We start from the raw sequence: 24,874 nt of genomic DNA on the forward strand, positions 1-24,874 counted from the left end.
TGTAGCTTTTTCGCCATAATATTTTTATCCGATAAGCTGACTGGAAAATATATAAATGTATAAGTTATTTGTTTCATTGCAATACATATACATAACCATTCACTTCGACGGTTCAAAAGGGGGGTAAGTACAAAAGCTTCTTTGGATTGTAGAATGCAACAGTTTTACCAAGCACAGTTAAAGCAAATCCACTGTGTAGATAACGCAGTAAAATTCGTTAATACTGGAAGGAATTCGGCTGCTATACTTATAATACTCGTATCAAAGTAGAGTAATTGAAACCTTGAAATGGCACTGGTACGACCATTGCCATTCCGAGCGTGATATTGAAGACATAAACAGCTAAATGTTTAATAGAAAATATGCAACACATTCAATATACATTTGTATTAAGCAAATGTTTATATACTGGTACGTTATATAGCAAATAAATTGCATTTGGCATTGTCCGTAAACACCTAACTTGACATTTATGAAATTTCTGTCACAGTTTATAAGGAAACTGGTATTTCGACAAAAACACACAAAACATATCTGAATACGTTAAATGTTGAACTGTAAATAAACATATGGAAACAAGTTGAAAGGGAAAAACATTAAGTCTCACCCTGTAAAACAAACGGAGTATCGCTATCAACATGTTCTTCAGAGATTTGCCCGCCCTGACTTTCCCGCGGGATGTTATTGCATACTAAATGCATCATACCCCTCATATCTTAGCTAAAGCAACCATAGCTATAATGATCTCTTACAGTTTATTTCCTCATTAACATAGAGCTTTATGGAAACATGTTCTAATAAATGAACAAAGAAATGTCAATATTAAATGGCAAGTATTAATAAACCTTTTTCCTGGAGAAAAGTTAGTTTTCAATTTCCGCATGAAACGGTACCTGTATTTGAATAACCCGTTATATAAAACTTAACTAAGGAGAATCAGGTAATTTAAAATAAAAGTGCTTTTCGCGCACTTAGAAGTTATCTTCATATTTAAAAGAGCAAACAATTTATATAATAAGCAAATATGATTTGGAGTTTTCTACCGGTTTATCAATAAAGTTATTGGTATACCATGTATTTAGTTATTAAGTTATTTAAAATTCTATGTACAGGTATAGTCCAAATCGTTATGGTACATGTAATACGTGATTACAGATATGTCACATTTTCAGTAGAAAGATCGCTTTAGGTTATATTGTTCAAAGTATTTTCTTTGAAGGATTAACATTAGAAACTAAAATACTTTCAAGAGCCCCAAATTAATTTAATTTCGTTTTCTGCGTTATCCCGTTACAGAATAGTTACTATATATATCAAAATGGTTGTATGTGCGGGTTGTTTGAAATATTTTATGTAAATGTTATTTTGCCAAAAATTACGCCGACGTAATATGTTATCAAATTGAAAAGGTAGAACATGTGTTGAGCGATATTCAATGTTGGTTCATTCTAATAAGCAATCAGACACTTATTCATATTGTTATACAACTTGAAGGTCAATAGGTTAAATTAAGGCAGACGCTCTCAGGTTACCCATTGTTCCAGACGATATACCGACCCATTGATCCAGACGATATACCGATATACCTTTATCATAATTTCTGCGTCAATTTCATGAAAAGTTACTGACCAAATTTCAGTCTAGGCTGAACAGGTATAGTCAATCGTTATGGTAATGTAAGATAAGATAGTCACATTTTCAATAGAAATATCGCTTTAGGTTATATTGTTCAAAGTATTTTCTTTGAAGGATTAACATTCAAAACTAAAATACTTTCAAGAGCCTCCAATTAGCTGAATTTCATGTTTTCTGCGTTATCCCGTTACAGAATAGTTACTATAAATATCAAAATGGTTGTATGTGCGGGTTGTTTGAAATATTTTATGTAAATGTTGTTTTGCCAAAAATTACGCCGACGTAATATGTTATCATACTGAAAAGGTAGAACATGTGTAGAGCGATATTTAATGTTGGTTCATTCCAATAAGCAACCAGACACCTTATTCATATTGTTATACAACTTGAGGGTCAATAGGTTAAATTAAGGTAGACGCTCTCAGGTGGTTACCCATTGATCCAAACGTATACCATCGTAATAATTTCTGACGCTCAATTTCAATTGAGAGTTAAAGGTATACTAGACAAAAAATTCATACAGCTTCTACATATAACTTAGGTAATCATAATATTAACATGTTCATATGTATTACCAGTTTAAAATATTACACACTAATAAATATACAGCAAAACGCAGTATAAATGTGTACATTTCTACAAAAAAATCTGGAACTTTTTTAACAGTCCTCTGTACTGTGTGACATTTAGTCATAATGGTATACATGCCGCAAAGTAAAACTCATATAACGAGGAAGTACAATTTTCAATCTGTTTAGTGTAGCGTAAAAGTGTGATAGCTTTGACCATGTTTCAAGCAGACAATTTAAAATATTTATGTTACACAAGTGTTTGTTGTAAGGAAGTCGGAAATAAAACTAGGTCACTAGGTCAAATCAAAGAAAAACCTTGTGTATGCGATATAGATTGTATTTTTTCAATTGATCTTCATGAAATTTAGTCAGAATGATTGCCTTGATAAAATCTAGGAAAAGTTTGAATATGGGTCATCTGGGATCAAAAACTAGGTCACTAGGTCAGATCAAAGAAAATGCTTGTTTACACTCAAGAGACCACATGTTTGGTCCAATCCTAATGAAAATTGGCCAGAATATTGTAGATATGAAATAACTAGGTTAAACATGTTTACACTGTTATGGTGTGTTTCTCAGGTGAGCCACCTAGGGCCATCTTGGCCCTCTTGTTTATTATTTTTATCGGTAAAATGGTTGTTCGTGATCGCGTTTTGTATTCACATCTAGTCTGGTTTAGGAAGGTTCGACATTATGTTAGCGTAATTGTGGTTATAGTTTGCATGCAGTTCAATAAATTTTCCCTGGCTTTGTCGAAATTGAAAGAAGAAAAACGAGATAGCTTAGGGAAAATATAAATGACAGTGCTGACAGGAAAACAAAAATAAAAACAATACTCAGTATAGAGATTTATTTCATTCCGAAGAAACCATTTGACAGGCAGTCATACATTCCTTTGTGGAAATTGGTCTCATAAATAATTCATATGTATAAGAATGTATTGCGTTTGGTTCGTTGACCTCACAAATATGAGTGAAAGTGTGAGATGGACCTTCTGGCTAAAACCGCAAATACATATGTGGCCGCGAGGAGGATGAATGGAAACGGAAATCGAAAAGTACCGCTTGAAATCATATTAATAATATATATATAGTGGTAAAAATATAAGCTGTAAAAATATCAGTTCGCATCAATACAGTAGTAAAAGCGAACATTAAATTATTATTATCAAAACGTCAGAATATACGTCAGAAAATACGGCAAACAAACATAACAGATATATATATATATATTTTTTTTTGGTAGCGTGCTTCGTGTTTATTTATGTCATCTGACAAAAATATTCTTGGGTGGGCATAGACAGTGCACTTGTGAGTTTCTTCCTTCAGGGGTGGATATCTGTACTGCGTATGCTAATGTTACGTTGTGTTATATTTACAATTTCTGTTATATATCAATTAATTCAATAGAAAAAAATGCCAGAATTTTGCAGATAAGGGAAGCAATTCATTAGATAAAATCGGCGCAATGTCATTATAATGATCCTCGTAGTTGTGTCAAAATGTATAACGACAGCGATAGAATCTGCATGTAAGAAAGAATAATTTTAAACATTAATTTTTGCTCAGATAAATTTTATTATATTATTGTTATATTTGGCAATTATATAAAGTTAGAAACTAGTCCATATGATCACGTGATGAACAGGTAATAAAATTTTATTCGGACGGAGATGTTTGTATATATTCACAGGACTGTATTTGACTTCTTTATTTTAAACGAAGTCGTGTTTATTGTTATTTTTGGGTGCACATATTCGTTGCATTTTATACCCAAATAGTGTCCGAATATTTAAGCACTTGAAGGTCAATTTTGACAGCTTTTACTGGCCCAGTTCGGATGACATTTTTATGATGAAATCAGCAATATACGATTTTGTTGTTGTGCAAAGAGATTCATAAAGAACCTAAAATTATACAGTTAAAATTTTATGCACGTGTGGTTTCATAATGCAAAGTTACTGTCAAAAACCCACCAAAAGTGTCCGGATTTAGGCACTGGACCAGTAACATTACTTTTAAGATTCAATTTTACTGGGGTTACCTCTTTTACTGACCAATTTAAATTTCATGAGACGGGGGATACAAAATGTTTTTCTTCCTCAGACATAGCGATATTATATAAATATTGCATTTCTGAGAGGGTGATATGAAAAATGTTCACCGCGAGATATATGAATATTGACCGAGGCGTCAGCCGAGGTCTATATTCATATTTCGAGGGGTGAACATTTTTCATATCACCCTCTCAGAAATGCAATATTTATTTTATTATACCGAAAGCTTATAAGGGTCAAGGCATTTACTGGAAAATCAACAGAATTAAAGAGTCTTTACTTGTCAGGACTCATAATTTGTGGCGACATTGCTGTAACAAGACCTTTTTCGATAGAGTTAGTCGAGACGTTTACATATCGCTGACCCCTATATTTATTCTAATATTTCAACATTGCGTCAATCAGTAGCATTCGAAAAACGACGATAACTTTCTTTTTTCTAAATGAAACATATAAGTGTGAGTACTCATTTTCCTAGTCAGATGATTTCCAAACTTATTGTTGTAGATTCAATTTAATATTTGATAAAAATTGTTTTCGAAATATTTTGCACGTAGCATCATAAAAAAGAAAACAATCGATGCGAAAGTATCAATCTCTCAACGGGTGATGTGAAACAATTATATCACATGCGCAGAAAAGCAAAATAACGCTGTTGCGCATGTGATATGAAATTATGGATCATATCATCTGCGCAGAAATTGAAAATAACGATTTTTGCGCATGTGATATAAAATCACTGGGGAATATGATATATTATTCAAGTTAAACTTATGGGAAGTTTGCATTGGACTTTTATGTGAGGTATAATAATCTAGGATATTAATCACATTAATGATAGCTGAGTAAGAAATTTTTATTTAGTTTTTGTAAATTTATAATTTTTCATCACTTGTAGTGCAGAGAACAATAAAAACTGTCAATAATAGAACGTTACAAAGGTTTATGTTTTCAATGCCAAAGCATTTATATCACGCGTAAATAATCCATTCACCGGGAGAAAAATGTCCTGAAATATTGTAACGTTCTACTATTACCTTTTCCCATGAGATTAAATCTCAATATTGAACAGAGAGCTGGATAATTATTGCTTAACACGATCATGACAAGTCTGAAGTGAACATTGGATAACGAAGACGTAGAACTTAATTGTTTTTTCTCTCTCTCACTCCCTCTCACACTCTCTTGAATGGAGCGAGAAACGTTTATCGGAGACCTCCGTGTCCGAGTGATTAAAGTCGCTGACTTAAAATCACTTGCTCCTCATCAATGTGGGCTCGAGCCTCACTCGGGGCGTTGAATTTTTCATGTGCAGAAGTCATCCAGCTGGCTTACGGAAGGTTGGTGGTTCTACCCAGGTGTCCGATTGTGATATAATAATGGACTGAGGAGCACCTGAGGTCTCTCCTCCGCCCTATCAGGCTGGAAAGTCGTCATATGACCTATAATTGTGTCGGTGCGACGTTAAATCCAACAATATGTAAGAAAGGTTAATATTAGGCAAAACAAATTGTATGTGCTTCTGTAAATTGCTAATGTTACCTTATATTTGCACACATCGTGTAATAAGATTCCTTACCAAAGTAAGTTCCATTGTTTACGACAAACCAGAAAGAGTACGTCTTGTTTGGAACTGACTAAACATTTAAGAAAAACCAAAATTACAAAAATAAAAGCTACATGTATTTCTATTCAGTTCTGTCTAATACCTCTCAAGGGAACATGGATAGATGTTGTTGATAATTTACTTTAATTAGAGTGTAAAATAGTTTTCTTAACTACTAAAAATAAAATATTTAAAGCAATATCTGAACTAAGCACATTGCACGAGTTTCTCACATAATAAGCTAAATGGGAAAAATAATTCATCTCCGTCCTCCTGCGGGATGTTATTGCAACTGCATCTCGAATTTCTCGCTGCAGACGAAATAGCAATGACGAGCTCAAACGTTCATCTTCACATTAACTGAAAATGATTTGTATGGAAATGTTAAAAGTGTATAATATCAAAACAAAGTCCCATGCAGAAGTGACGAAATTGTCATTATCGGATCTTGTTGGGGGAATATCAATTCGCAATTTCCACACGAAGCGATGTATTGCAGTATTAAGAATGATCAATATTGGACGAACAGACTACGGACATTAGTCTTACATAAAGAACGCAGTCGCATAAACAGCACTCATGGAAACACGCATGGAAATACTTGTTTGTGTAAACGCACATATGTACACATCGATTAAGCAAATGCGTATATTTACACAAACGTTTTCAAAAAAATAAACTTAGTCTCATTTTTTTTTGTAATGGAACTGCAACGGAGGTGTAAAATACTCTTGAAATTGACGGCGAAAATGCTACATCGAAAGTGAAGTTTTGTTGAAACGTCTAAGAGCAAAAGCAAAAGAATCGTAAGAAAGGTTCCTTATTGTAACGAAATATTTATATAGAAAATAAGCTAATTGTTTGTTCAATGTTTTAATTCTTTTGTGCAATGTTTTAATTCTTTCATTAAATCTTGTATGGTTTATCTAATTTAGTTTAAATTATTAAAAAACTTCACCCAATTCTTTATATGTCGATGAAGACTAGCCATAAAACTTTATGTAGAAATGATATCTCTTTGAAATAGGTTGAATATTATGCCGTGAAACAACCACAAGTGGTCTTCATTTAAAACAGCCATCCTTTGCATATTTTACTTTGATTTACTTGTTCGTAAGTTTGATCACTGTTACAGTAAAGATTTTTAAAAATCCTAATCAGTCTATAGTATTTAATACTGCAGTACAAAGTGTATCATATTCATTATTCTTTACTCATTCTGATACAGGTCACGCATAAAATGTAGTATTACTTAGCGACTTAGCTGACTTCATAGGCCGTATTGAACCGAAATTAATGGCATTTGGAAGTTGTCTTATTATCGACATATCAATTTTTGTTAAATTTAATATAATATCATTTGCATACTAGTGTTTATTTATTTAATTATTTAAGCATAATTTTGCAAATCTATATTACAAAAGCAGTGATTTTGAAATGAACGTCGTCAATTTTGTGATTTCTTTTTTTTTCCGAAAGCGACATTGTTCTTGGTTAACAAAGTCTGGTTTTATTTTATGATTATGCATTGCTTTTCAACTCCGACTTCTACATTGTTAAAGTCAATGTGCCTGACGTGATTAGGCTTATACGTTCTGGATTACAACTTCTGTAATAAGCATATTTTGCAAAACACGCATGGTCTGATATAGCCTTCTCAAAAGTGTAAATTATAATAGTCATTTAAACAAGATTTATTGATTAAATGATTTGCAATTTGTTTGTTACTGAAGAAACTATGTGATACAAAGATCACATTTTTGTATGGGAAGCTTGAATTTGTGACTTATTTTTTCAGCATTACTGTAGTTCTCAACCTTAATAAATTTTGTGGGAAAAGCTGGACCTATCTTTTGAATATTTAATTAGTACCTGATACATCTTAAATATGGCAAAATATCTGTATTCTTTAATATCTGTAATTTCATCAGTACTCAAAGGCATATTTTGTATAAATTTTGCGGTTGTCAAAGACTTGAAACATTTCCAAAGTGTATAGATGATTTCTAACTGATTATTGACCTCTGCCAATCAACATAAAGGGGTATTAACGATTGTGACTGAACACATATTGACTACTCCGGCGAATATTTGATGTGTCGTAGTGTACGAGGTGTTTGACGCAATTAGTTATATTGAATGTGGTTACCACTAAACACGTACAAGCTACGATTATAACTAAATATTTTTAGAATCTAGTTCAGTGAAATGGGTTTGTCCCCATTAATAATTCACTTTATTGTAACATCTTTTAAACTACACGATACAGAGAAAGTTTAAACCGAAATGTTTCTCAACCACATGTGTGTTTGTCAGTCAGTGACAATGTTAATGGAAATGAAATGTGTTCAAATCATTCTGAAAGACTTATATATTTAAATTATGAATACACTATTTATTTTTGCCGATGATTATTGCTCTAACCTTAAGGCAGTGTTTATGATTGGTGTCTGGATTCACATAAAGTCTGATTTAAGGACTCCTGTCATTATTGCAGCATAACTGTGGTTACAGTTCGGCATTCAATGTAATAATCATTCCTTGGAATTGTCGAAATTACAAGAAGAAAAGCGAAAAGCCTGTGGGAAATAAATACGACAATAAATTACATTGCTGAAAAGCAATCATGAGAGAGTTAGAAAGAACGATCATTGAGATTTATTTTATTCTAGGCTTGTATTCATCAACGTTTGATGTCTGAAACTTAAAAATGACAAACATTCAATTTACAATTACTTTGTATATAGCAGAAGTGAAAAGTTGAAATTTGCCTGAGCTGTCTGTAGCTGAGGACTGCACATTTAAGTCTACTAGTTTATTACAATATGCACTAATTCAACAAATGTAAAAGCAAAAGAAAGTAAAGCCGTTTGAAGTCTCAGACATTGCAATCTTGATGAATACAAGCCTACAAGAAACCACTTGAAATAAAGTCATTTATTTCGTTGTGAAGAAAAATATAATACTTTGTGGATCTCATGATTGTGCAAGTAACACAACTTTTCTTCCAGGAAAATAACCACCGAGTCATTAACATTCCGAACGGAATTCAGACAGAGAGAGAGAGAGAGAGAGAGAGAGTTATAGAAAAAATGTGAATTAAAAGCACTTTAAAGCAACGCGAACCGTAAAAGTACAAGGAGAATTGTGCACTTACCTTACCTTACCCGTACTCATTATTACCTCTGTATTTCGCAAGTTGCAAACTTAACTGCCAGTCATGTAGTCTGTACGAAGTGCAATCGAATTTATCGATTCTTGATAAATGATTTATCATATATTTCTATGCAAAAGACAGTCAGATTTGAATATTTAAGTATTTCGAACGATGAAAAGGACACATGATAGCTTATTGCAAACTTTCATCCTAAATAAATGTACAAAGATGCACCATCTAAACACGTTTGCATGGTCATGTATTACTTTTTCTCGAGCATTTGATACAAATATCAATATAATAACTTGTCACGTAATTTCTACAGCCACTTCACGTTTTGTTTTCTCAAGTTGTGATCCTTCCAACAATGTATTTCATTTTGTCATTCTTATTGAAAAGGAAAATTCCCTTAAGCTTTTCTGTCTTTACGCAGTTATGACAAAGTTCAGAAAAAAATATTATCTTGCATGAGAAAATGTAACTGTAATTACACCGGCGTAATGACAGGGTTTTCCAAACCTCTCGACTTACGGTTCTCCTTAATCAAAAGTGATGTCTCACAATGAACAATCACGAACATTTCCATTACAGCTGGATATTTTGAAGGGTGGGAGTAATCGACCAACTGGGAATGCCTGTTAAGTCGATAGTCTTTTAACACGACTTAAAAAAAAACATTTTACTTTAAGACGATGGTTTCTCTTTCGTGTTGTAATTATAAGGCTTTCAAAACAATGCCAAATAAACACATGCACCCTCCGTTGTTTTTATTGCCACAATTCTGTATATTACAAAAGTAAGAACTTGCTATCAATAGATTTAACCCAATTTGATTAAAGCCTATAGATTAATAATATAACCGCCTCGATAGCCTAGAGGTAACATTCCCACGAGTTGAATTATCTCTACGATATAGATCTTGACGAAACTCTTCACAGTCGTAGATACACATTTGATCTACAGTATGGTGTAAATAAATGTATAATTGCACGTGCATGCGTTTGAATGATTTAAAAGATCCGTACATTACAAGCTGATAGTTAGACATAATTTGAAATTAACTAGCGAGTAAAACTGTATCAAATTTTGTTTTAGAAGAATATAGTCGTGGCCGTCTTTAATAGTTTTACTCAAGGGTAACCATAAATACAAATTATTTTGTATTTTCGGGTATCTAAACAGGTTTTATTCGACGTTATCTAGATACATGACGTTAGTTAAGCCATTACGTCCGGTTCATCAAACTTGCAAGACTACATTAAAATATTAACATAAAGTCGACAGTAACTGTTTCACACAAAATCGACCTTCAAAGTATGCACTATGCTGTGGAATAAAGTTCACTCAATTATAATTTGAAATCAAAACGTCAAATAACACCAAAAAGAATTGTTCTGCATTAAAATTGAACATGGTATAGAACATGTGTATTACTCTACAAAACGGTTGTCAATTTTACTGATACGTGTATAAGCATTCATTTTGAATTCCAGAAAAGAGCTGTATAAAGTCGCGACATTTTCAGATAGTTCAACGTCTCTCAAACCTCACATTACTGGGTTTAACTTAGCATTTAACCTTTTTATTCTATTTTATTTATTTCGTTATAAATGGCATTTATTGGCGGCAACTTTATGAGACTATATTATTTAGTATCCAATCGTATGGGACAGTACGGTAAACATGTTGCTGGTAAAGATATAATTCTGTGGTTTGGTGATGTACTGCTAAACATTACGAATTGTGACATTGATTTAAACTTTATTTATTTAGATCACTCAACAAGCGTATGTCAAAATCTGAACGCTTTTAGTACCGTGCTTTGTGTTTTCTCGACCAGATCATACTGTACGTTTGAGTACGGCCTCCGTGGCTGAGTGGTTATGGTCGCTGACTTCAAACTACTTGCCCATCAGCTATGTGGTTTGGAGCCTCACTCGGGCCGTCGAGTTCTTCAGTGAGGAAGCCATCCAACTTGATTACGGAAAATCGGTAGTTCTACCCAGGTGCCGCTCGTAATGAAATAGTTTTCGAAGGGGCACATGGGTTCTTCCTCCACCATCCTAGCTGGAAAATCTCCATATGACACCTGTAATTGTGTCGGCGCGACGTTAAACCCAACAAAACAAATAAAACTAACATAAATACTAACAGAAATATCAATAATATTTCTTGTAAACCTTACTGGCATTGTGGTTATCTCTCTTACTGACCAATTTAAATTTCATGGGAAGGGGAAATTCCTCTGACATAGCGGTATTAGGTATTATTTGCATTTCTCACGCGTGTTGAAAATGTAATTTTCCTTTAGAGTTTGTAAACGTAGGGTGTTTTACCACTCTATTAGTGCATAGAACAATAAGAAGAGTCAAATGGAGAACGTTACAAAGATATAATTATGTTTTCAATGCCAAAGCATTTATATCGGGCATAAGCAATCCATTCACCGGAAAAATGTCCTGAACTGTTGTAACGTTCTTCCGTTTCCTTTTCCCAGGAGATTAAATCTCAATATTGTACAGAGAGTTAGATAATTATTGCTTAACACGATCATGTCTGTAGTGAAAAAGGGATAACGAAGACGTAGAGGGACATAATTCTCTCAGCTTATCTCTCTCTCTCTCTCTCTCTCTCTCTCTCTCTCTCCCTCCATCATGAATGGAGTAAGAAACAATTATATTAGGTGTAACGAACTGTAAGTGTTTCTATAGATTGCTAATGCTACCTATACGTTTAAATATGTGTACAAAGATTCCGTAAAAATGTACGTTCCAACATTTTTGACTAACCCAACAAAAAAGAATACGTCTTGTCTGGAATTGACAAAATACTTACGAAAATCCGAAATACGAAAGTAATAGTAGTATGTATTTCTCTATTCATTTTTTTCTAAATGCTCTCAATGGATTACGAATAAATGCTGTTGAAAATTAATATTGTTTAGAGTATCAAATAGTTTTCTTAACTACTAGGAATAAGCCTTTTTTATCAGATCTGAACTAAGCATATTGCACGAGTTTCACACATAATTGGTTAAATTGGAAAACATCCTCCAGCGGGATGTTATTAAATATGCATCTTGAATTTCTCACTTAAGATGGAAAAGCAAACGTTCATATTCACATTAACTGAAAATGATTTGTATTAAAATGTTAAAAGTGAACAATATCAAACAAAGTCCCGTGCAGAAGTAACGCTATTGTCATTATCGGATCTTGTTGGGGGAATATCAATTTGCAATTTCCACACGAAACGTTGTATTCCGGTATTAAGAATGATCAATATTTGGCAATGGATAAAAACATTACGGATAGAAGTCCAACATGAAGAACGCAGTCGCAGATACAGAACTCTGCATAAAATACTTGTAAGTGTAAACGCAAACACGTACACATCGACTGAGCAAATGCGCACATTTGCACAAACTGATGCAAAAATAACGTAGTCTCCAAATCAAGATGTTTCTTAAAACAATGTTCGTTATTAATCAATTTTTTTTCTGTAATGGAGGAGCAACGGAAGTTGATTATTGATAGTAAGATTCTACATTTTGAGTGATCTTTTGTTGAAAAGTCAGACAGTAGAAGCATTTCAACCTTGTATAAACACATATTTATACACAAAGTAAGCTAACTGATTGTGCAATATCTTAATTCTTTCAATGAACCTTTTATTTTATCTAAGTAAGTTTATAAAATTGTTAACAAATTTCACACAATTCTTTAAATGACGATGAAGACTAGAATAGAATTTTATTTAGAAATAGACTTGCTTTTTTCCATTTAGAGTATTATGGAGGTGAACAACCACACGAGGTCTTCATCTAAAACACCAATACACTAAGCGCAATGGATATTTGAATTTAAATTACTTGTTTATAAATTTGATGATATTAAAAATATAAAAATATGATGTAGATTGTATTATATTGAGTGCATATATGTAGTATTACTTAGCGACTAAACTGAATTTATAGGCCATATTTACCTAACGTAATAGAAAACAGATCGCGCAAAAAATAAAAAAGAAATGGTAAACCTAAACATACGCGGATTTTACGCGTAAATGATCGACAAAACAAAACGTTGAAACCGAAATTCGTGGCATTTGGAAGTTGTCTGATCATGGACATAGTGTTTAGTTCATTGTTTTTATTCATTTTATATCATTCTACTTATTAAACATAATCTTTCAAATCTATATCCGATCTATACAAAATCACTTGTTTTGAAATGTACATCAAATTTGTGATCGTTTTTTTTCAAATAGTTAACAAATTTGGGTTTTATTTGATTAGAATATGCAAAGTGTTCTACTCCGATTTCCATGTCTCCAGTGTTGGAGTCAATGTGCATGACCTTTTTTGAGACGTATTTCTGGATTACGAGCTCTGTAATAACCATATATAGGCAAAACTTGTCTTTATTCTCGCACAGTTACAAAGGAAAAGGACACACGTATGGTCCGTCATGGCCTACTAACTGAAAGTCTCTAAATCGAGTAAATTATAATATTCATTTAAACAGGATTTATTGATTGAATTGATTGCAAGTTTTTGTTTTTGAACAAATTGTATGACACAAATGTCACACTTTTTAAAAAACGGGAATAGAATATTTTGACTGATGTTTTTAGCATTTTGTCTCAACCTAAATAAATTCTGTGAAAAAAACTGGACATATCTTCAGAATATTTAAGTGTTACCTGATACATCCATAATTTGGCAAAATGTCTGTGTGTTATTGAATATCTGTAATTTCATCAATACTCAAAGGTTCATGCTTTGTATGAAATAATAATTTTGATTGGAAAACAATAGTTAGCACAGAAAACAAGCATTCCTGTAGGGAAACCATGGAAACGTTTGTAGTTGTCATCGATTTACAACATTTCCAAAGTGTATAGCTGATTTCTAACTGAATATTGTGCCTTATCATATAACCTAAACCGGTAGTGGGTATGATGGTAAGTTTGTTATTAATTATGTCAGCGACTAGTTGATAAGTGTCACAAATACTGCAACGTGTTTGACGCAGTTAGATAATATGATAGCAACTTAACATGTTACTAAATATATGTTTACAATATAGTTCAATGAAATGCATTTGCCTCTATAAAAATGAACTTAACTGTGGCATCATCAGATGCTTACGGAGAGAAGTTTCTCTACCGCATATGTGTTTTTCGGTCAGTGAAAATTTTGACGAAAAAAAAAAGGTGTTCAAATAATTTTGTATGACTTACATATAAAGATGTATTATATTCAAATTAGATTAAAACTTCATATTTTACAACATGAACAGATAACCCATATAGTTTAAGTAAACATAACAATAAATAGCACTATGCATTATAGGGTTTAAGAAAGAACACAGGTATAGATAAACACAGAATAAATGTGTACTACCACTAAAACACTGGCTGCTTTTAACAATCAAGCGTTACTGGATGGCAATTAATTATGTTTATTGACTACTTGTTAATTATGTTATATATTTGATAAAGTAAAATTTATTTGATGAGAGTTTTATATATTTGAAGTAAATATCTACGATAAAACATTTTAGTGGAAGTTGGCCATTGGATATCTTTAATATTGGGATGCACTATTTATTTGCCGCTAACCATATTTATTGCTTTAACTATACGTTTGTTGAGTTTTGATTCACATCAAGTCTGATTTAAGGAATCCTGTTATCATATAAGCGTAATTGTGATTACAGTTCGGCATGCAATGTAATAATCTTTCCTTGGAATTGTCGAAATTACCAGAAGAAATACGAGAAAGCCTATGGGAAATAAATACGACAATAAATTACACCGCTGAAAAGCAATCAAGAGGGAGTTAGAAAGACCGAACATTGAGATTTATTTTATCCTAGGCATGTATTCATAAATGTTTGATGTTTGAAATTTAAGAACGACAAATATTCAATTTACAGTTACTTGGTATGTAGCAATAGTGTAAAGCTGAAATTTGCCTGTGCTGTCTATAGCAGCAGACTGCATATTTAGGTCTAGTTTATCTCAATCTGCACTAATCAATTAATAACAACTGTAAAGTCACATGAAAGTTAAGCCGTTTTGAAGTATTAGACGTTGCAATTTTGATGAATACATGCATAGATGAAACCACTTGAGATAATGTCATGTGTTTCGTTGTGATGATATTTATTTTTAAGATTACGATTGCTTTATAGATCTCATGATTATAAAGGTATTACAATTTTACTTTCAACAAATTAAACTAAAGACGTTCAAAAACGGAAGTATTTCGAACGATGAAAAGGAATACATTTTTTATACCTAAATGCAAACTAGCTTAAACATAAACTTACAAACATGGGAATGAATGGGCATGTACTACTTCTTCAATATTTGATAGAAATATCAACATAGTCACTTGTCACGTAATTTCTACGGCCACGTTAAGCTTTGTTTTCTAAAGTTGTGTTCCTTCCAACAATGTATTTCATATATTGTCATTCTTATTGAAAAGGAAATTCCCCTAAGCTTCATTGTTATTTTCGTTATTTTGACAGAGCGCAGGAAAGATTATAACGTTGCATGTCAAAGTGTTACTGTAATTACACCGGCATAATGACAGGGTTTCCTAAACCTATCGACTTACGGTTCTCCGTAATCATAATTGATGTCTCACAATGAACAATCACGAAAATAGCTCATAGAGCTGAATATTTGAAGGGTGGGTGTAATCGAAGGGCTTGAAAAGTCTATAAAAGACGATAGTTTTTAACATGAATTAAAGACATTTTCCTTTAAGACAATTGTTTCTCTTTCATGTTTTAAGTATAGGCGTTCAAAACAATGTTAAATAAATACATGTACCCTGTGTAATATTAAATGCCACAATTATGTATGGTCCTTGAAATAAGAACATGTTAACCTTAGAAATAAATTTAACCAAAATTAATGAAAGCCTATTGGTCAACAAGAAGTTCGAGAAACACCGTTAAAGTTATACTTTAATTTAATAATATACAGTGTAATGTAATATCATTCATCTTTATGGGCATGATTTTATTTTATTGGGAATATATAAATTCGCGGATTTTGTCATTCGAAGGTAAAATAAACTTGAATTAACTACTTCCTTGGCATTCTATTTCATGGACTGAGTCAAACACGAAATCCACGAACTTTAGTATCTTAAGCATCTTAACAGACAGAAAAAATAGTGTTGAGGTGGGGAAGTTGGCTAATATGAAAGAAGTATCTTTTGTGCATGAATGACGTTAATTTAGATACCCAGTTAGTAATTTAAGGTTGCTTTCTGTGGCTATTTCACTGTTTCAGAGCACTTCAGCGCAAAAATACAAAAGAAAGGAAAGAAACAAAGCCATCATTTAGCATTTAAAATTACAAGCCTTTAAAAACATAAAGTGCACATTTATTATGATAAAACGATTAGAATAAATCATTTTAAGGTACATTATTGTCACTTAATCTAACATTGATGATTATTTGAATACAAAAATAAGATGTGAAAACTGATATTTTCGCAAGAGAATTTGTTCGGTAGCTATTTCCACACAAATCATATCCAGTTAATGTGAATTTCTGAGATTGTCTTTGCGATTGTCTCCGGAAGCAAGAAACTTGAGAAGCGGAGTTGAATCAGGCTGTATGGTTTTCAATATTTTTCCAATAATATCCCGCTGGTGTACGGTGTGAAATTGTTCCGTCCTTTTGACCTTTTTAGGGAGGAATGCACTAATCCTTATTAACGTTATAGCCTCTAAGACTGTACACATACAGTTTGTACTTCAACCAAATACAATAATTACTATTTATGTCACGGTAATGGAGGAAGATATTGCTTAGGCGGACGGGTAGCCCAGTCGGTAGAGCATCGGAACGGTATTCCGAGTCTGGTTCACATTTTTCTCACCTTGTGACATTTGGCGCCCAACGTGTGCCCGTGCCGGCATTACACTGTTTAGTCTCCGACGCTTGTAATTGCTTATGTATAAAGTACCTACTAAAATTTGAGGACGAATTTCAAAAATAGTTGGGAAATATGTCACGGTAATTTTTTTTTTTTGGATTTAACGTCGCATCGACACATGATAGGTCATATGGCGACTTTCCAGCTTTAACGGTGGAGGAAGACTCCAGGTGCCCCTCCGTTCATTTTTTCATCACGAGCGAACACCTGGATAGAACCACCGGCCTTCCGTAAGCCAGCTGGATGGCTTCCTCACATGAAGAATTCAACGCCCCGAGTGAATGTCAAGGTAAAGGACTTATAATAAGAAAAGAAGAAAATGTGTAGGCGGCCGGGTAGCTCAGTCGGTAGAGCATCGCAACGGTACTCCGAGGCATTGGGTTCGAGTCCCGGTCTGGCTTTACATTTTTCTCACCCTGTGTCATTTACATTTTCAATCATCGTATTCTGGTGATAGAGTTTTAATAAGATCGAAGAGGAAATATGATGTACATATTACTTTCCTGTAGAATGTACACTTGTTTGTTGTTCTTTTTTTTTGTTTTTTGCTTTTTTATTGTTTCTGCTTTAATCAATTGAAAACAAACTCCACAGAGAGAGAGAGAGAGAGAGAGAGAGAGGGGGGGGGGAGAGAGAGAGAGAGAGAGAGCAAAATGTTACTGCAAAAAGGTCTTTTAAGTACACGTTAAGCAGGTCTCACTACGGACTTGTCATGATCGTGTTCAACAATAATTATCTAACGCTCTGTAAAAGTAATGAGATTTTATCTCCAGGGAAGGAAATTGGCGGAGCATTGCTTCTATGGAGAAATGTTTTCAAATAAATGTATTATGTACGAGTTATATAAACGTCTTGTCAACGAAAACTGTGTATTATTTTCCGTGTGTGTGTGTTTTTGTTTCTTTCACTTTCATCACTGACACGTTTGGAGTACAAATACAACTACTTTTAAAGTATTGTCTTTTAAAACAAACACAGACAAGGTTAAAAGACATCTTTAATCCAACATGTTTTATTTACAGATGTTTAAAGCTCTCATTATACTAGTCAGTTTCAAATGATTGATATATGGATAAATATTTCATATTTTTGCACAATATCTCTTCGTCTGTAAATTATGATCACATTGAGAAGCATGCAAACATACAGTCTACTTTGATAACATGTTCATTAGAGGTATATATTTCATGATGCTGCTATGGGAAGCCATAAAGGTATTGGACCCGTAATAGTAATGTTTAAAAAAATGGGATTTGCTTGGTATATTCTTACAGTTGACTACATTTCGCACTGTGTTGTAAATTTCAAACAACGTTTACCGTGCCGTTTTTTTTGTGTTTTTTTTTTTTTGTAAAATAAAGAAAAGTGGAAACTTCACAGGTCGCTTAACACGACAAAAACGAAAATGTTGCAGGCTCGGTTTGATTGAGCCTGTTCATGGACGGTAGTGGAAATGCATGCTACTGTCCACGCCCTCTAGCCCCGCGTTGAGCAGAACTCAACATTTACACATGCTAAAAGTACAAAAAGCAATTTAGAGACATCCGCAGATGTATTCAAACGGCGGTGAGTTTTATGGTATTTCCTCAAGCTCAAGTAGACACAAATTTCAATGTGATGGCCACTATCTAAAACGTTTGAAGGGAATTCATTACAGCATTAATTTTGATAAAAGAAACATCAGACTATTGTTAGACAATTATAAAACACAAAATAAAACTGTAAATATCATTCTTTTTTAGGGTGCCTCAAGTAAACAGATCTTTGAATAGCAAGAAATCGCTTATAAAATGAAAATTTTCCACTTTTGTACAATACATCCATAAAAAGTCTTGAAAGAAGTAAAAACTTCTTGAAAAAAGGAAAATATGGAAAAACAAAATTTGGTTCCAGTGGGGTTTGAACCTACGCACACCCCCCCCCCCCCCCCCCCCCCTGAATATTGCAGTCAAAGTAGACTGTAGACTTACGGTAGGAACTGAATACTCTTCAAAAAGGAGATACTCTATTACGGGTCCAATACCTTAATTTTTACAAATTAAATCTAGTTATTGTTGGAACATGTTGATTTTATCTTATTTGTAACTGTTGAATCTGTATAGTTTTTGTATTATTTATAATTAATTGCTGCCAGACAGATAGAACAATAGAACTACTTTTTAGAAATATAAAATTAAGGACGTATGCTAGAATTTGGTGCGAAAATTTTCCCAATAACAGAATTTCTTCAAACTTTGGATATTGAAGGACAATCATCTAAAAAACAAAAAATGCAATAAAAATTATAGGTCACGGGTATCGAAAAAGAGTTATCTGCCCTTGAAAACAGCATTTCCCCCAAAAATGACGTTTTCAAGGGCAGATAACTCTTTTTCGAATCCAGTGACCTATGATTTTTATTGCATTTTTTTTTTGTTTCTTAGATGATTGTCCTTCAATATCCAAAGTTTAAAGAAATTCTGTTATTGGGAAAATTTTCGCCCATCTCATATACAGGGAATTCTAGCGTACGCCTTTAACACAAAAATCAAATTACCCAGTCATTAGAATCCTTTTCTCTTTAAGGCTATTTTCCCACGACACAAAATTTGAACTGTGACAACACCAAATGGGTGTTGTGACACAAAATGGGTGTTGAGGATATATGATTAGCAGAAGTATACTTATCATATATATTGTATCGTAAAGAACTTTAAGAAATAAGTAATTGCCTATTACATACCTATTATCTGCAAGTATATAAATGAAACAGCATTCCGAGAGCCCAGATTCGATGCCATGTGTCGTACGCTAACGGGAAATATTATACATTTATCTTTGAATCCTTATTACCAGCGAATGACATCTTAATTATTTTCCTTAATAGGTATAGGACAAGACAGTAGTATAATTGTCTTTTATATTTGATAATGTGTTGATAGATTTCTCTTTTTTGTCATTAGGCAAGCATGACTCTTTAACTTGTAAGAGAATATCGACTTCGGTTAAATTACTATATTGGATTCACCACATAATAGATACACTTTCGTAACAAAAGTTTCTCCTTAAAGATAGTAAATAACAATCTTTTACAATTATCCGTCCCTAGAGTTTGAAACTCATTTTTAAGATAATTATTCCTTAACGCCAGCATGATGTGTGATTAACGAAATAATGTCTAAGGGAAAGTGGTGTCACTATGAAATGGAATAATAACAAATATAACGAATAACAAATATTAGTTACAAGTTAATCTTATACATACATTAACAGGCATGAAATTGTTAAGAACTATTTTCTTATAAATCCGTCAAATATACCTGTTGGGAAAAAAGAAAGTTAACATAATCATTTATAAGACTAAGATAAGAGTAACTGCACACCGAGCACATCTATTGTTCTCTCAAGCAACTTTACCAAGTCATTGACTTTTAATTCAATATACATAGTAAAGATATTTTATACGTGTTATGCGCATAGCAGATGTAATAACATTTACCTCGTTTTAGCGATATTTTAAATGCATATTTGATACTTTGTCACTTTGCAAAATAAATCGTCGAGATTTTCAGCCGAGGGCAAAATCAAAATAACAATCTACAAAGAGTTCATTTTCCCATTAGCAGAATAATTTTTATGGAAATATGTTGAAGTGAACGTCCCATAATGAAATGTCAAATATTCATCATCGTTTCTTCAGGAGGAATATTAATTCCCAATTTCCACACGAAGCCTTATTTGAATAATCAATTGAACCGAACAAAGAAACACAGTAGCGAGTAATGATATAGAGATTGCTTTTATCAAACGGATTTAAATAGAAAATTCATTCTTTTAAAGAGCCCAAAAAATGTACAACAAAATGCCGCCATTGGTTAAACACTCATATTAACTTTCACATGTAACATGTAAATTCCACAAATTATTAAACACATTACTGTCATCAAGAATAACATGAAAGGACCTGAACAAGCGTGTTTGCTTAATTTTAACTGCTTGTCCTTTTAGTGTTATACTTTTTGATTCTACAAAATAAAACAACGTGGTGAAAAATCGCCTATATACTTTTCACAGTATGGTATCATTTATAGATATTTATAAGATGTTGCATTAAAAAATACACATATGCGCCGATACTGAATTCATGCACTATGATAAAAGAGAGTCAATTGAATAACATGTGTATACTTGATGTGAAGAATTATGACTGAGTCGGACTTTACGTCGAATCAACACAAAAAGGTAATATTCCAACGACAGGAAGTTCAACTGAAAACGTAAAATGGAAAACTTTATACCTGGGGGAGAGTAGGTGTTGAAGTATTAGTAGCAGTAAGAATTTTTTTAGTGGGGGCTGTCAGAATAATTCATCGTTGCTTTAATGTGCCATTACGCCGAAAAACATATATGTTGTAGATGTGTTTGTATTGAGGTGTTCAATGGGTTAAATTAGATAAAATTTATATCGCAGTGGAGAGAAAATAGCTGGGTTTAAAGTATTGTAAGGCACACCGTTATATTATACAAATCCAGAATTGTTCGCGAGAGATAGACGTGTTAAACGCATTTTATCCATGTGGTTTTGAAATTAGTTTAGACCCAGCTGTGGCTCGGATATTGAAGTAAAGATTTATATGAGTATATAATTATAACTGGTGACTAATTCATTGATTGTTGACTGTGATTTTGTTTTGATTGCTAACAATTTGATTTGGTGAATTTGCTGCTTATAGCTTGAATTTGTGTGTTTAGAGTTTCATTTAAGTGTCAGATGTGTGTAAATTTATATTGAGCTGTATAATTGCAAAGAGCTAAGAATGTATATTTTGTTCTGGTCGCTTAGTTTTAAAAAGTTGTGGTAAAAGCTTGTGCTTGTCGAGAATAACTGTTAGATTCAAAAGTAAATATTTGTTATAGGCAGGCGGTGCAACCTACCTCCGTAAAGCCTCGCACCAACCAGATTTCGTACAAACTAGAAATAGATATTAACATCTTAAAAATGCTTATAATATACACATTAATTTATGAATACTTATTACAAAGCTAACATTGTTATATTTTATATAGTACCATGACTATGCTATTTTGGCATTGATCCGTATAAGTGTATAAATAGCAAAGCTGTAAGCGCACAAATCTATACATGTTTGTGTAAGTATACCCTTAATCTGTATAAAATGTAAGTAACTCAATATTGAATTCAATTGCATTTTTATTGTATGAGGGAATATGCAAAACCGTTGTAATTATTCATTTCTAAACTTAGTTCCCGACCATTGGTTACTGTAAATCTTGAATAAGCAATGTTGTTATGAATAAGTCCAGTATAACAAAGCTAGAATATATAACGAGTATTAATACACAAACTGCTTAAATGTTTTCTTAGCAATATACCAAATAACAATTAACAAGATGATAGAAGGTAAATCCAGATATTGTCCGACTTCCTTTATGCCAACATTATTTTACAAAAAAAACGTAGGCAAATGAAATAATGACATATTCATCAACTGGAGACATTTGAATAACAGTACGGGAATAACAAGAGCGTTCTAGAAAATAAACCGCATACAAAACGTATCTGTACAACCAGTTTACATGCCAAGTATGCCTTGTCTGATAAAATGAGAAGTAATCAAATATGGAAGAAAAGACAAACAGTTGAATTTTCTCTCTTTTATTCATAGAACAAATAGATATATAGCTGATTTGGAACACTGCTCAAGTTTATCCCCGCCCTTCTATATATTATTTAGATTATTCGAACTGTATCTAGGGACGCTGTTAGTAAGATTTCGCCATATCATTTTTATTCTATGGGCGAAACTGTATTTTTGCCGTAAAATCATTGTGTAAAGTTAGTCATAAAATTTTCGTAGCATCACTTTTTCAAAGTTTCATAACGTTTCGTGTTGTTTCTTTTATGTTAATTGAACTATTCTGGAAGTTTCGTAAGGATCCATCAAGAAAAACATGCTTGAAAATGCAATTTTTTAGAAATTACATGACTAAAACGGCTGAATTATACGAAACAAATCCGTGCTTTAAAATAGGATAATGTCAATAATTGTCAGGCTAATTTGAAAAAAAAATGGTTACCGCAAATATGTTCTTTAGAAGGATGTATAAAATATATATAGTACCAATTTATATTTCAGAGAAAAATCCTGGGAAAATATAGTATGGAAAAGTTGTATAATCAGTATGTATGGCAAATGGATAACCTACCTGGCTATCGTCGAAATCCATGTTTAAATGGTATTCCGGAAGGATATCATCACGCAAGTTTACATCCTCAAGGGCCATCTGAACTGCTGGCAAACAGCCTTGACCACCTGCCCAACTACCTGACATTGGAAAAATTCCACCAATCGTAATATTCCTATCCTTGAGCCCTTCTGCATGTCTTGTAGATAAGGAAAATATTAACAAAACAAGAATAACATTCACTAGGCAAAGTACTAGCCGCATTATGATACTCCAGCTCTATTTGTTTTTCCAGATAAAAATATAAGTATAGCCTTTTTCCATTATATTTCACTTAGAAAATTTTCTCAAAAATTAATTTTTTATATGGCTTTACAAGTATTTATAACTACACTATTCAGTTTATTCAATATTCAATTTATAAATACTGAAGTATTGTTTACTTTAATTGTATTTCTCCTGATTGCCTTCACAGTAAACAATTACTTAGAAGTAAACACAAAGATTGATATAAACAAATATATCCTAAGATCTATATCTAAAAATATATAATCTTTCAATCACACAACAGCTAGCCGTAAAATATATCCATGCTATTCACAGTGAAACGAAAATCAATCTATAGGAATCAGGCAGCATTCAATTTTCTATAGCCGAGTCTAGCGAGAGGCCAATACCACAGAATGTTGTTCTATCTAAAATTGAGATATTTCTCCATTCGTAACGAAAGAACCTTCCTGTGGGTCGATATCGTATTCTTGCTCTCTGCTATTCCGTCTTACAAGGGCAACTCTGAAAAGAAACTTTTGTAACTCTAAAAGCATTGCGCTTGATTACATTTTCTCACAATTGTGAGCAGTAATTTGTCATGTGGATCTTGACGTACGGGGAGGAATTATGTGAATGCATTTATTTAGAACTAGTTTCTAAATAAGATCTGTTATATATATGATTTGATTTTGTTACGCTGAGAAAAATAGAGAGTACGAGGAAAACAGTATCATTCTGTCCATTTATTATAATTAGAACTGCAATGTCACATTGGTGTTACAGCTGCAAACATGCGGTATTGTGTGTGAATTTGGATTGTATTTTACGGTCTTCTGTGATGATGAAGACCGTTCAATTCATCTGTACAAAATAATTCCGTGTGAGGGTGTGGCAAATAGCATAATCTCACAATACCGGACTAAATCAAACCAAATCTGCTATTATTCTGCCTACAAAGGATCTTATTAATTTCATTCGAAAACAGTAACTGGTACTAGAAGCTTAGCTTTATGAGTATATTCTAGAATGTCATGTTTATCAATGAGATATTATATAATATTATATATTAGCAGATCGTTTGGAAGCATAGAATACAAACTGATTAATTTGGTTGAACCTGGGAATGAGAGGTAATGGATAGTGCAACACCCCTCATGTACCGGCTTACATAGATGTTGAATGGACTCCGTGATCCTAAACGACCATAAAAAAAACAATACTGAATCCAAGTCATGTACAGTCCCTGGCTCGCGGATTTTTCAAAGTCCGCGCTTCCCCGCGATTGGACCCTAGCGCGGACAATTTCCTCAGCCGCGGGGATGCGCGTTTTTTCATGCATCTCCGCAATACATTTAACAGCGTCCGCCGCGACCAAATGCAATAAAATCGATTGCGGTGTCCCGCGATGACGGTCGCGGCGCAT

General features: G+C 33.0%; 1 protein-coding gene across 1 annotated transcript in view; it reads right to left on the reverse strand.

Moving 5' to 3' along the window:
• The window catches only part of LOC123557051 (gamma-aminobutyric acid type B receptor subunit 1-like), a 123,476-nt gene extending 99,592 nt beyond the window's left edge, over positions 1 to 23,884 (reverse strand). Inside the window, exon 1 of the mRNA XM_045348250.2 lies at positions 23,203 to 23,884. Coding sequence (XP_045204185.2) covers positions 23,203 to 23,445 — 243 coding nt within the window. The 5' untranslated portion in view covers positions 23,446 to 23,884. The remainder of the gene's footprint in view (positions 1 to 23,202) is intronic.
• Between the last annotated feature and the right edge of the window lie 990 nt (positions 23,885 to 24,874).

This window comes from Mercenaria mercenaria, chromosome 15, assembly GCF_021730395.1.
Source record: "Mercenaria mercenaria strain notata chromosome 15, MADL_Memer_1, whole genome shotgun sequence".
NCBI lineage: Eukaryota > Metazoa > Mollusca > Bivalvia > Venerida > Veneridae > Mercenaria > Mercenaria mercenaria.